At 45.6% G+C, this 13,942-nt stretch overlaps 1 protein-coding gene and 1 non-coding gene across 2 annotated transcripts; both read left to right on the top strand.

Moving 5' to 3' along the window:
• Positions 1 to 3,407: 3,407 nt before the first annotated feature.
• Positions 3,408 to 8,074, top strand: Rpl6 (ribosomal protein L6). The gene is made up of 7 exons (XM_027414111.2): positions 3,408 to 3,500; positions 4,336 to 4,578; positions 4,665 to 4,766; positions 5,685 to 5,828; positions 6,515 to 6,563; positions 7,530 to 7,714; positions 7,887 to 8,074. The coding sequence occupies exons 2-7, from the start codon at positions 4,336 to 4,338 to the stop codon at positions 8,037 to 8,039; spliced, it is 876 nt and encodes a 291-aa protein (XP_027269912.1). The 5' UTR covers positions 3,408 to 3,500; the 3' UTR covers positions 8,040 to 8,074.
• Positions 3,965 to 4,098, top strand: LOC113835508. The gene has a single exon (XR_003485096.1). It is a non-coding gene; the product is annotated as a small nucleolar RNA SNORA42/SNORA80 family (small nucleolar RNA).
• Positions 8,075 to 13,942: the final 5,868 nt, after the last annotated feature.

A 13,942-nucleotide genomic window follows, 5' to 3' on the forward strand; every position in this document is an offset into this window, starting at 1 on the left:
ACACACACACACACACACACACACACACACAGTGAAATAATCTACTTCCTCTCTCTGGAGAGTTTTCCCCCATAAGGACCCAGGTTTCTGCCTCTAACCTCAGACTGGAGGCAACTTCCTGTGGGATAAGAGCCTCTCCTATCTTCATGGTCCACAGACAGCTGTTCTTGCTTAGGATTCCTTCTGGACCCTTCATCGAGAATCTAAAAGAAAGGGTCACAGGAGAGTTCATTCCTGCATCTGCCCACATGAATGTCACAGGCAAGCCAAAGGGCTTCCTTTAGTTCAGTTTCCCTCTGTGCCCTAAAGGGTGAATTTGTGAGGCACTTAGAACCGTGCACTTAGCACCATGCAGCAAGTTTTTGGTAAACACAATTTCTCATCAACTCCCTTTCTTTTCTTTTCTTTTTTTTTTGGGGGGGGGAGGGTGTTGTTGGTTTGTTTGGCTGTTTTTTCTTTTTTTCTTTTTTTCTTTTTTTTTTTTTTTGGTTTTTCGAGACAGGGTTTCTCTGTGTACCTTTGGAGTCTGTCCTGGAACTCCCTCTCCCTCTGTAAACCAGGCTGGCCTCAAACTCACAGACTCATGTGCCACCACTGCCCGGCCCATCAGCTCCTTTTCAAAGCTCTTTGAGTGAGAAAAACACTCTAGGCTATCTATATTCTGTACTGTACACTCTATGGAGAGCTACCTAAATCTATGTAGAACACAAACAGAACTGTATTATTCTTTTGTTCTGTGAAGGAGGCCCAAGGCCTTTACCATTAAACTGGAATCTTTCCATCTGCACTAGACCCTTCCACTTATGGCTGAAGCCAATACCATCACAGAACCCAACAGTTGCCAAAGCCATCATGCTTCCTGCTTCGGCCATAGTTGCTATTCAAGGTTTAGTCATTTGGGTCTGGAATATCCTTTTCATTTTTAAATTTTTATTTATTTGTTTGGTTGGTTGGTCTTTGTTTTTGTGTGGCTTTGACTGTCCTGGAATTTGATGTATAGACCAGGCTGGCCTTGAACTCAGAGATCCAAATGCCTGTGCTTTCCAAGTGCTGGGATTAAAGGCGTAGCCACCACCACCTCGATAAAAATTTATTTTTAAAGAAGTAGGATCTCCACTTGTCAAGGACCACAGTCAGGGTGACCTTAAACCCACTAGGCTGGTCCTGAACTCACAGACACAGATCCTGCCTCAGCCTTCCAAGTTGCTAAGATTATAGGCATTCATGACCAAACTCAGTGGAATACACTTTTTAAAATGTCAATTAATTTTATTTTGAGTTATATGTATATGTGTGTAGATAGGGGTGTTTGTAAGTGCTGTACCTGCAAAATTCAGAAGGGGTGTAGAATCCTCTGGAACTGTAATTATAGGCAGTTGTGTGCCACTAGGTGGATGCTGGGAAACAAACCCAGGTCTTCTGTAAAATCAACAAGTGCATTTAGTCTCTGAGCCATCCCTCCAGTGACCCATGCCCTTTTGTTTGAGGCAGGTAGCCCACACTTGCCTTGAGCTCACTACACAGTTGAAGATGACCTGGAACTTCCAATCCTCCTGCCTCTACCTCCAAATTCTGGAATTATAGGCATATAATCCTGTAATTACACCACCCAAGATTCACGCAGAGTTGGGAACCAAACCTATGCCAGGGAAGTATTCCAACAACTGGGTTCCATCATCACTCAAAGTCTGGAGTAGTCTTCAAACTTTTGACCAGCTAGAAACTAAATGTCAGGCAATACTAAACTCCAGCTTAAGTAGGAGTAACACTCTGGGCAAGCCCCTTGACCAATTTCCAAAAATAAGTAAATGCCTCTTCCTCTCCTGTGGGCCCGAGGATGCTGGCTCACGCCTCTATCAGCCCCTAGCACACTTTAGCATCACTGGGGCTGAACTTTCTGTGTCTTCCTTCAGAACACAAGCTACTTAAACAACAAAGTCAGTGTCTCCTTCTGCTGCATATGCTTAGAGCCTAACACAGTGACTGGCTGATAACAAGTTCAAATATATTTATTTAAAGATATACTTTATTGGAGGCCAGCAAGATGGATCAAGGAAAAGAATTGATTCCTGCAATTTGTCCTTTGACTGCCGAGTGTACCCTGTCATGAGTACACACACAGCAAAGAAAGATGGAAAGACAGACGGAGAGAGAGAAAGAGGAAAATAAAGTATTTTTTAATTTTTTTTTTAGCTGGGTAAAGTGTTTAAAAATGTTTAAAAGCTGGGTATGGTGGCATATGCCTTCTAATTCCAGAACTTGGAAGTATAGAGGCAGGTGGATCTCTATTAATTTGAAGTCAGCCTGTGTTCATATCGTGTTTCAGGTCAGCTAAGGCTATGTAGTGAGAACTTTTCTCAAAACAAACAGAAACACACACACACACACACACACACACACACACACACACACACACTCATACATACACTCACACATACACATACACTCACACACATACACAGAATTAGAAATAAAAGATCTTTAAAAATAAATAGGCCTGGCTTAGCGGTAGTGGAACACGCCTTTACTCCCAGAACTTGGTATGCAGAGGCAGCTGGATCTCTGAGTTCCAGGCCAGCCTGGTCTACTGAGTGAGTTCTGGGACAGCCAGAGCTGTTGCACAGAGAAACTCTGTCTTGAAATACCAATAAATAAATAAATAAATAGGCCAAGCAAGATGATTCTATGAGTAAGGTGGGATTGCCAGGACACAGGACAGGGTAACAATCCTGGCTGTTTGGGCACTGGCTCTGTGGCCCAGACTAGCCTCAAACTCACAGAGATCCTCCTGCCTCTGCCTCCCGAGTGCTGGGATTAAAGGCGTGCGCCACCAACGCCCCGCTTAGTTTAACTTTTTTTTAAAGATTTTATTTTTTATTATGTATACAACATTCTGCTTCCATGTATATCTGCACACCAGAAGAGGGTACCAGATCTCATAACGGATGGTTGTGAGCCACCATGTGGTTGCTGGGAATTGAACTTAGGACCTCAGGAAGAGCAGTCAGTGCTCTTAACCTCTGAGCCATCTCTCCAGCCCCCTGTTTAACTTTTAATATGAACAAAATCTCTTATTAATTTTAAATTTTTTCTGCAGATGTTTTTATTTGAATTAGAACCAAGATTGTTTTACATGACAATCCCAGTTCCCTCTCCCTCCCCAAATTTTATTTTTTTTTAATTATCATTTGTATGTGTGCGTTCATGGAGGTGAGAGGCCAACTCTGTAAATTCGGTTCTCGACTTTACATGACGGAGGATCAAACTCTGATAATTATGGCGGAAAGCGCCTTTACTTGCTGAGCCATCTTAAGCCATCTCATCCGCCCTGACCGCTTAAGGAAAATCGGTGCCTCGCCAGGACATGTTGCAATGGCCATGCGTAAGAAAAACTACATTTCCCATGAGGTCCCACACAGGAAGGAAGTGTTCTTGTACACCTCCCGTCATTGCTTATAGACCGGAAGCCGGGAGCTTAGTTCTCTTTCCCATCTTGCAAGGTAGGAATGGCGGGTGTCTGTGTGAGAACCGCTTTCAGGACCCCAATCCTCGCCCATCCGAAGGCGGGGGACGTCCGAAGGCTATCACCCATGGACCACTATGGTCGAGGTCACTCGCCAGGTCTCTCGGGAACTTCATTTCTGTCGGCGTGGGTTGGAGGAGGGCGAAGAGCGAGCATAGCGCCCGAGACGGCAGCCGGGCCCTGTCGGCCGCCGTAACCTCGGGAGTCTTAGAGGGCCCGTGTGGTGGCGTGCGTCCCCGAAACCGAGGTCGAGGTTCCAGAACTTGGCGGGGCCCGCCTCGGCCACGTTGTGTTTTGCGGCTTAAGTGGGAAACTGCTCCCCTGGAACTCTTCTGGAGAGTGCCGTTTGTTGCCTTCTCGGCAAAGTTGGGGACATAGTGGCACCGGGACCCGAGGGCGACCCTAGAGTAAGGGGTCTTAAAAAGTCACGAGTAGTTAGTTGCATGGGTTTGGATTTATGGCAGGCCCGTTGCCCTGGGCCTGTCATAGTGTCCCGTGCTAGAGCAACCCGCGGCCCCGAACCATTGCCTGGCCTCTGCCTGTAGGCCGCTGGCACTGAAGTGGGTCGCACAGTAAAACGGGAAAATAGGCTCGAAGCAGGGGCTTCCTTGCTGTATAGATTTTTCTGATTCACAAAATGGAAGGATAAAATAAGCAAATTTTTACTAATGGTCCTAGACATTTACATGAGTGTCCTTTGGGAGGAAGATGTTTTGCAAGCAGTGGAGGGTTGGTTCTGGTATTGACTTGTTACAGATGGTTGATGAGATGCCTTTTTTTATTATTATAATTATTATTTTTAACATCTCTAGATGGCGGGTGAAAAAGCCGAGAAGCCTGACACAAAAGAGAAAAAGCCAGCAGCCAAGAAGGCTGGTGGTGATGCCGATGGTGCAGCCAAAAAGGGTGACCCTAAGGTTAAAAAACCCAAGAAGGGGAAGCCCCATTGCAGCCGGAACCCTGTCCTGGTGAGAGGAATTGGCAGGTACTCCCGATCTGCTATGTATTCCAGAAAGGCCCTATACAAGAGAAAATACTCAGCTGCAAAAACCAAGGTAAGAACGGAGAGAAATACCCTGCCCTGCCGTTACAATTTAACCGTGGTGGTCTGCCACACTCCCTCATGGGTTTGTCTTTGTAGGTTGAAAAGAAGAAGAAAAAGGAAAAGGTCCTTGCTACTGTCACTAAACCAGTTGGCGGTGACAAGAATGGTGGTACTCGGGTGGTTAAGCTTCGAAAAATGGTAAGATCTGGAGGAGGTACGGAGGAATTTGAATGTGGATGAGTTTTTGCCAGATTGAGGAAACATGGTTCTAGACTGTTAGGTTTGCTTGCTAGGTTGTGTTGGGTTGAGGCTTTGTCTATAAGAGAGGATGGATTAGTTTGATATACTTAGAATAGATTGTCAGGGTGCGGTGTAGGTCTAGCACACTGAAGTTCTGGCTTTTCCATTGCAAGTGGAGATTTTGAGTTAATTTAACAAGGATAATGCCATAGTATTTTTCTGGGGGAAAATGGGTATAAGTTGTGTTTCTGCTGCTGGGAGTCTGCCTACCTAGGAGATAAAATCTTGATGAGAAAATACTATGTTTCCTTCCCCTCATTGTTACTGCGCTTGAGAAAGCCTGGGCTGACATGAAGTTCCCTGTTATCCTACCTCCCCCGTATCTGGCTGAGGCATTCTGAAGAAGTGCATTGTAAAGCTGAAGCAGGGCTGTGGTGGCGCATGACCTATAATCCCAGCATTCTGGAGCCTGCAGGCATCTCTGACTGAGGTCTAGGGCAGCCAGGGCTATATGGAGAAACCTTGTCTTGAAAACCAAACAAAAATTGTGCTGGAGAGATGGCTCAGTGGTTAAGGCACATGCTGTTCTTTGGAGGGCCAGAATTCTGTTACAGGCTATTCACAACCATCTGCGACTCCCAACGCCAAGGGTCATTTGATGTCCTGGACTAACATAATTTAAAATGAATTTTAAGAGGTGTCACGCCTTTAATCCCAGCACTAGGGGAGGGGCAGAGGCAGATGGATCTCTTTGAGTTCAAGGCCAGCCTGGTCTACAGAGAAACACTGTGAAGGAGAAGCTGTTTTTCATGTTTCCTCTGAACTCAACCCTGCTAATCTGAGCAGCTTTAAGTGTGGTTCGTGCACTCTCTCCAGCCCAGGTATTACCCTACTGAAGATGTTCCTCGGAAGCTGCTGAGCCATGGCAAGAAGCCCTTCAGTCAGCATGTAAGGAAGCTGCGTGCCAGCATCACTCCAGGGACTGTCCTGATCATCCTCACCGGGCGCCACAGGGGCAAGGTGAGAAGTGTCCCAAAGGGGTCTGGATCATAATAGGCTTGCTTTCTTTGGTGTATGTGTGGGTGATTTGTTTTCCAAGGCAGCTTGTCACTCAGCAGAGGCTAGTCCTTGCTTGCCATCCTGCTTTTTTACCTACTGGAAATATTTTCTGCTTTAACAAGTTTCTGCTTTATATATGCTGTCTGGTGCTGTTGTGGATTGGGTATGTGGTTTAGTTCTTTAATAGACTAGCTGGACTTGTATGCTTAGAAATTGCCTTTTGGTGTTTGGTCTTTTTTCCCAAAAAAAATTCTGGCCAGGCTAAGCTACCACCCACGGTGTGCTCCTCCCACACCTGCCTGTAGACCAGGAGCTCTTCATCTGTGGGTATTGACCATCTGCGTATCAGATACTACAATTCATAATAGCAAAGTTACAGTTCAGCAATAGTAGGCCGGGCGTTAGTGGCCCTTGCCTTTAATCCCAGCACTAGGCAGGTGGAAGAAGCAACAGTAATTTTATGTTGTGGAAGAAGTAACGGTAATTTTATGTTGGGAACATGAGGAAATGTATTAAAGGGTTGTTGCAACATTGAGAAGGTTGAGAACCACTGACTTAGACCTTTTCTTTACCAGCTATGTGCTTTGGTTAATTCAGAAGTTGGCATTCAATTGCTAAATACCATTTTCTCTTTGACTTCTGTCCAGAGGGTGGTCTTCCTGAAGCAGCTGGGCAGCGGCTTGCTACTTGTGACAGGTAAGAAAATCCTTAGTGCCCTGCCTGGGGAGTAGAGGGGGGGATGGCTAGGGGCAGGTGGGATGTTGTGGGGGAGGAGAGGGAGAAAAGATTGATATCTGAAGCAAGATTATTCCTAATTTGAACTGATAAAATAAAAAGAAAATCCTTAGTGTGTTTTCACAGGATGTTATGGAGCCCAGAATAGTCTTGTCCTAATCTTTCTAGTTCCTTCGTGTTGAGATTGCAGGTGCCAGTCACTGTTCCTGCCTTGAGACAAGGCTTGCTTGTAGTTCCAGGGAGTCTCAAACTTAAAGAATTCCCCCTGCCTCGGCTTTCCTGCTGTGCAAGTTGTCCCCTCCTCTCCACTTGTGAACTGGAGCATGGCACATACAAATGCAGTCTACATTGAGTGTGCCTTATGAAGCAGCACTCAGGTGACACAGCCTACGTGCTGCCCTGTGCTTCACATTTTGAAAGCAGTGAGACTCTTGGAGCTGTGCGTACAGCATGAGGCGTGTGTGGACAGATGAAGATGAATGATGGCTGGGTGATAGGAGCACACCTTTAATCACCGAACTCAGGCCTTTCAAGGCAGACAGATCTCAGGGGCAGTGGGAGGGAGGGAATGGTTCCAGGCAAATTTCAGCTGGCCTGTGTAAAAGATGGCCGGCTTCTCACCTGGGTCCCTTGAAAAAGTAGGGTGAGAGAAGAGAAGCCCTTTTTAGGCAGTTTTTGGAGCAGGTGGCATTTTCCAAATTAGGCAGTTGTGGACCCTCTGTGGGTGGGTCTTCTGCATCAGTGGCTGTCATTTAACCATTGAACCATCTCTAACTATGCCCTCATGCTCCAATTAGCCTTTTTTCTTGTTTGAAACAGGGTCTCATGTGTATACCAGTCTGTCTTCCTCTCCTGAAATTAAGGCATGTGCCACCATGTGCAGACCAAATCTTAATTTTTCAGTGTTAATTCTTATTTTTCCTTCAGGACCTCTTGCCCTCAACAGAGTTCCTCTTCGAAGAGCACACCAGAAATTTGTCATTGCCACCTCTACAAAAGTTGATATCAGCGAAGTTAAAATCCCCAAACACCTGACTGATGCTTACTTTAAGAAGAAGCAACTGCGCAAGCCCAGGCACCAGGAGGGTGAGATCTTCGACACAGAGAAGGAGGTGAGGATGTAAACAGCCTGACTCGATTGTTCTGGGTGGCAGGTGTGACCTATGACCTAAATTGTTCTTGATCTGTCCTGGGGGAGGGTTATGGCTTGCTTTATCAGTCCCTGAAGCAGTAGGACTATTTCTGGGGAGTGTTGGTTCTAAATGTTTCCTTTTCTCTGTGTAGAAATACGAGATTACAGAGCAGCGCAAGGCCGATCAGAAAACTGTGGACTCACAGCTTTTGCCAAAGATCAAAGCTGTTCCTCAGCTCCAGGGCTACCTGAGGTCTCAGTTCTCTCTGACAAACGGGATGTATCCTCACAAACTGGTTTTTTAAATTGCTATCGACCTAATTAAACAGCTTCATATGTTTCTATGTGTCATTGTGTGTTTTCTCATGTTGGAAGTTTTCAAGTGTCTTCCTCTGGCCAGTTCATTAAGAGGCTCTCCTGCTTGTCCTGAAACCTATATGCTGTGCTGGCCAGCCACTGAGCCCCTGGATATCCTGCTGTCTCTATCCCTCTCCCCGGCTGGTGGTGTTATTACTGATACACAACCACAGCTAGCTTTAATTTTATGTTAAGAGTGGGATTGCAGCCAGGCAGTGGTGGTGCACTGAACACATGAGAGCTAAATTATGTGAAAAGACAAGGATCCTCTTCATTTCTGCTTAGCTGCAGGTCATCTTCCAATCACTATGATTGTGGATTTGAGCCTTAGTATACACAATGCATTCACCATCCCCATCCTAACCCTAACCCTGGTCTTAGCAGAAGACATGCATGCTTTGTGTGCTATTACATAGTTTTGGTCTGCATGGATGTATGTACCACATGCATGCCTGGTGCCCAGAAGTCAAAAGGCATTGGATTCCCCAGAACTGGAAATTTAGGGATGGTTGTAAACCAATATGGATACTCTTGGTGGCGCACGCCTTTAATCCCAACACTTGGGAGGCAGAGGCAAGTGGATTTCTGTAGACCAGCCTGGTCTACAAGAGCTAGTTCCAGGATAGCCTCCAAAGCCACAGAAAAACCCTGTCTAGAAAAACAAAAAAAATCCAATATGGATACTCATACGAGAGTAACAAGTGCTCTTAACCAGTGACTCTGGCCCCCATCAGAATTAGAAGACTATTGTAAATAGTGCTGTATTGTGAGGTCTTGCTAATTTGCTGGGTTAATGTTTATGCTAGGTGGTGTACCTGTTTTTGTGCTCAGCAAGTACCAGAGAACCTAGTTTCTTTGGGGGGGGGGCGTCTGAGACAAGGTTTCTCTGTATTGCTTTGGAGGTTGTCCTGGAACTTGCTCTGTAGACCAGGCTGGCCTCGAACTCAGAGATCTGCCTGCCTCTGCATCCCATGTGCTGGGATTAAATGAGTGTGCCACCAAGCCTTGCTGAGCCTGTTTTTACATAGGGGAATTTTGGTTATTTTTTGGTTTTCAGGACAGAGTTTCTCTATTTCCTTGTCTGCCTTTGAATTCAGATCTCTTTCCTCTGCCAAGTGCTGGGATTAAAAGCAAGTACCAAAACTATCCTGGCAACTTCAGTCTTCAAAATTGGAAAATACTGAATGCATGTGGGCACAAGTGTGCCAGATAATGTTTATAAAGGTCTGAACACAAGTCAGCAAGTGTTTTTACCCCGAGTCATGTTGCTGGTTCTATATTGGTATGCTTTTTTAAAATTATGTATACAACATTCTGTCTCCATGTATGCCTGCATGCCTCAAGAGGGCACCAGATCTCATTACGGATGATTGTGAGCCACCATGTGGTCACTGGGAATTGAACTCGGGACCTCTGGAAGAGCAACCAGTGCTCTTAACCTCTGATCCATCTCTCCAGCTCCCCACCCCTTTTTTTTTTTAAAGCTTTGATTTTTATTTGTGTATGAGTGGTTTTACCTGCATGTGTGCATGTCTATGTCTATGTGTGCCACATGTGCTCCTGGTACCCTTGGAGTATAGAAGACATCCCTCCAACTCAAGTTATTGACAGTTGTGAACCATCATGTAAGTGCAGAGAAAGAACCTGAATCCTTTGGAAGAGCAATCCATGCTCTTAACCATTTGAGTTATTAATTCTGTCTTCCTGGTTACAAGTTTGAGACAACTCTGTTCATACAAGTGGACTCCCCCTTTCCATGTCCCCGGTCTGTATTGACCAAAATTAAATTATAGTGATAATTCTACTTCCCAGGACCAAGAAAAGTGCTTCGGGAAATGTTAAGACTCATTGTGCCTAACATTCATTATCCTTTAAAAAGGTTTTCACTGAAATCTGGGCGGTAATGGCACATGCCTTTATTCCCATTGCTCAGGAGGCAAACTCAGGCAGGTATCTGTGAGTTCCAGGACAGGCTTCAAAGCTACATTGAGAAACCCTGTCTTGTAAAAACAAAAACAAAAGTTTTATTTGTCTTGACACATGTGCCTGAAGATTGATTCCAGCTTTCAGGTACAGGCACAGGTATGTCACTGGAGCACCAGGATTCCATCAGTGCTCCCTCTGGGAAAGTGCTCAGTGGGGAAAGTTGAGTTCAAATCACCAGTATCTACATAAACTACCTAGGGGCAGGTACCTGTGGCCTCAGTATTAGGGGTAGAGACAAGGGGATCCCAAAAGGTCATTGTCCAGCCAGTTTAGGCCAAACATTGAGCTTCCAGTTCAGTTCAATGAGAGACCCTGTCTCAAGGTATTAAGTGGAGAATGATAGAAAACGCCTGATGCTCTGCTCCAGCCTCATGTGAGCAAATAGCTGTGTGCATTCGTGCGTTCACATTTCAAAATACACATTTACAACCACTTATACACATTCATAGACATGTATATGTATACTCACAGAAACATACAGAAGTATATACAAAGACTCATACAGGCACACAGTCAGAAATGTAATTAAAAAAAAACAAAAACTAATGATCAGACTATGGCAACCCTAATCCATTGTCATAGGTCCTGTTTTCAGATAAGATATTCACAACTTTTTGGTGGCTCACAATTTAGAGACCCAGGATAGTCATATAAAAAAAGGCTTGTTGGATGGGGGCTGGAGAGATGGCTCAGAGGTTAAGAGCACTGGCTGTTCTTCCAGAGGACCCGAGTTCCTCTGGAAGAACCCAGATGATGGCTCACAACCATCTGTAATGAGATATGGTGCTATCTTCTGGCGTGGAGTCATAATGTTGTATGTGTAATAAATCTTAAGGCATGGATGAGTTTTGTTTTGAAGTGAACTTTAATTGAACGTTTATGTCTTTTACTAGTCTGTGGGATGAGAAGTCCCCTCCTTACTCCCAGTTCCACGTACAATCACATCATGGTCCAGCTATTATTAGTGAGGGGTTAGATGGAGTAAAAATACAGTGCCGGGGAGTGGAGGGAGAGGGAGAAGGGATTGACATGTGAAGCAAGCTTGTTTCTAATAAAAAAATAATTTCTTGGGGAGAAGAAAAAGTACAGGGCCATTAACTAGGACTCAAGGTAGAGAGCCCAGACCTTGGCTGTATTTATACTGTTTCTGGGCCTCACAGGGATAGGTCAAACAGTCAAACAGTGCTTGATCTCACAGTAGCAGGGCCCCACATGTAGGGGATGTGTGGCAGGACAAAAGGGAGCCTGCTGGACTACAGGCTGGAGAACTTCTGACCTTTCCCACTGAAGGTGCCAGTCGGTTCACTACATTCACCCAAGACTGCCTGCAGCTGTGGACAACATCTGAACCTAAGGCCCAGCTGACTCAAAGCAGTGGAAGCTGGGGCTGACTTCAAGGATGGTGGATTTGCAGGGGGTGTGGTGGGTGGGACAGCTAGTAGCTTCCCTTTGATTTCCCCTAGGCATGACAGCCACTGTGAGACCTGGAAGAGAGCATGATAAGAAGAAATGAACAGCCAGGTGGTTCCAGGAGGCAGAGACAGGTGGATCTCTTGAGTTTTAGGCCAATCTAGTCTACAGAACAAGTTCCAGGACAGCCAGGACTACATAGAGAAAACCTGTCTTAAAAAAACAGGAACGGGGGCGGGGGGGTGGGGCTGGGGAGTACTACCTGGGCCTGGTGGGGGCTTCTAGAGACACACCTCCTCCAACAAGGCAACGCCTCAGAATCCTAATCAAGTGGTCCCACCAGACAGGAACCAAGTATTCAAATATATGTATGCTCCTAGGGACCATTCTCATTCAAACTATCCCAAGAATCATGTTTGTAATCTAGCAGAGACTCAACCAGAGCTTGGGTAAGGTACGGATGAAGTTAAACAGCCTGTGCACCACAGGGAATTGTGGGAAGTGACACTGTAGCTGAGACAGAACATGACCCTGGGGATTTTGTGTGGGACCCTAGGGGACCAGGCAGGTGCACTACAGATTTAAAAGGTAGACTAACAATGTTGTCTTTTTTGATTGGCCACTGTGTGCAGAGTCTAGGTTAGGAGAGATACTGGGGGAGCCAGGAAACTACTTAAGGTAGAAGGTAGCATTCTTGACCACAGGGTTACACAGAGAAACCCTGTCTTGAAAAACCAAACCAAAATAACCGGCACCTTCAGTGGGAAACTGAACATGAAAGGACTGGTATCGGCTCAGGGTACCCCAAGCTCAAGTTCACAGCACAAAGGAGATTTATATGTTCCAGAGGGACAAGGGCAGGGAATAAGAGACAAAGACTGGAGACAGAGGACAAGGGAGAAGGGGAAGGGAACAAGGGTGAGGGGAAGAGGTATTTGTTCCAAGAGAGGTGGGGACAAAGGACTGCCTCTGGATAAAAAGATAGATGTGACACATAGACAAATGGCAATTTATAAAGGCAAAAGGGGAAACCTGGATTTAGGATGAGTTGTTTTGTTTTAATTGGGCATGTTAATTAAGTGAACCAAAAGGGGCTTCTGCTTGCTGGTCTTCCATACTTGAATAAATGGACCTTTGTAGTCAGTCTCAGGAGGAGGAGGTTGCCAAATAAGGAAACAGACCTTGGTGGCTAAAATGTCATCTAACAGTTTTTAGCAAGGCAGAGGAAATGGGGGAGAAGGGCAAGGCCTGCCAGAGCCATGTTTACCATGCTTAGGCTGGCTAGAGTCTCAAACTCAGAGATCTGCCTGCCTCTACTTCTCAAGTGCTGGGATTAAAGGCGTGCACCACCACTGCCCAGCTCTTTGATGTAAATTTTTATTATTGATTGATTGATTGATTGATTGATTGATTTTTTTCGAGACAGAGTTTCTCTGTGTAGCTGTGTAGACCAGGCTGGCCTCGAACTCACAGAGATCCACCTGCTTCTGCCTCCCTGCTGCTGGGACTAAAGGCATGCGCCACCACCACCACCCAGCTTGATGTGAATTTTTAATAATTATTTAAACAACAACAACCAGGGGCTGGAGAGATGGCACTTGCTGCTTTTGCAGAGAATTCAGGTTCAATTCCCAGCACCCACATGGTGACTGGCTCACAACTATCTGTAACTCCAGTCCCAGGAGATCCAACACCCTCTTCTGATCTCTGAGGGCACCAGACATATACATGATGCACATACATGCATACAGGCAAAACATGTACACACATAAAGTTGATATTTTTAAAAATTAAAAAAAACAAAGAGATGTGAAATTAGTATGTTCCAGGAAGCAACCTAGGAGTATCCTAAAATTATGAAGAAACAAGAACATCACGAGATCTTTGAGCCCTTCAAGATAAGAATTTGGTCCCTGAGCCTAGACACAAGGGGGTTGGCCTAGGCCCTATCCTAAAGAATATGACAGACTTTGAAGACCCCCTATGGAAGGCCTCACTCTACCTGGGGAGCAGAAAGGGTATTGGCTGGGTAGGGCGTTATTTGGGGGGTGGGTGGAGGGGAGGGAGAGGAACCTGGGATTGACATGTAAAATAATTTTCTTTCTTATAAAAAAAAGGGGGGGGGAGACAAGAATTTGGCCAGCAGCAAGTTTATGGAGACATGACTTGGTGGTTAAGAGCACTGGCTGCACGGGCATTGGTGATGCACACCTTTAGTCCCAGCATTCAGGAGGCAGAGGCAGGCAGTTCTCTGGAGTTCGAGGCCAGCCTGGCCTACAGAATGAGTTCCAGGACAGCCTCCAAAGCAATACAGAGAAACCCTGTCTCGGCCCCCACTCCACCCCCACCCCCCGTTGGGAGCCATACAGCTTGGCATGAACCTTTAGGACAAACTTGGCAAGCCACACAGTTATAGAACTGTCTTTTGATTATAAATGGCTTCTAGAAGCATGAG

The sequence above is a fragment of the Cricetulus griseus genome, chromosome 4 (assembly GCF_003668045.3).
Source record: "Cricetulus griseus strain 17A/GY chromosome 4, alternate assembly CriGri-PICRH-1.0, whole genome shotgun sequence".
Classification (NCBI taxonomy): Eukaryota; Metazoa; Chordata; class Mammalia; order Rodentia; family Cricetidae; genus Cricetulus; species Cricetulus griseus.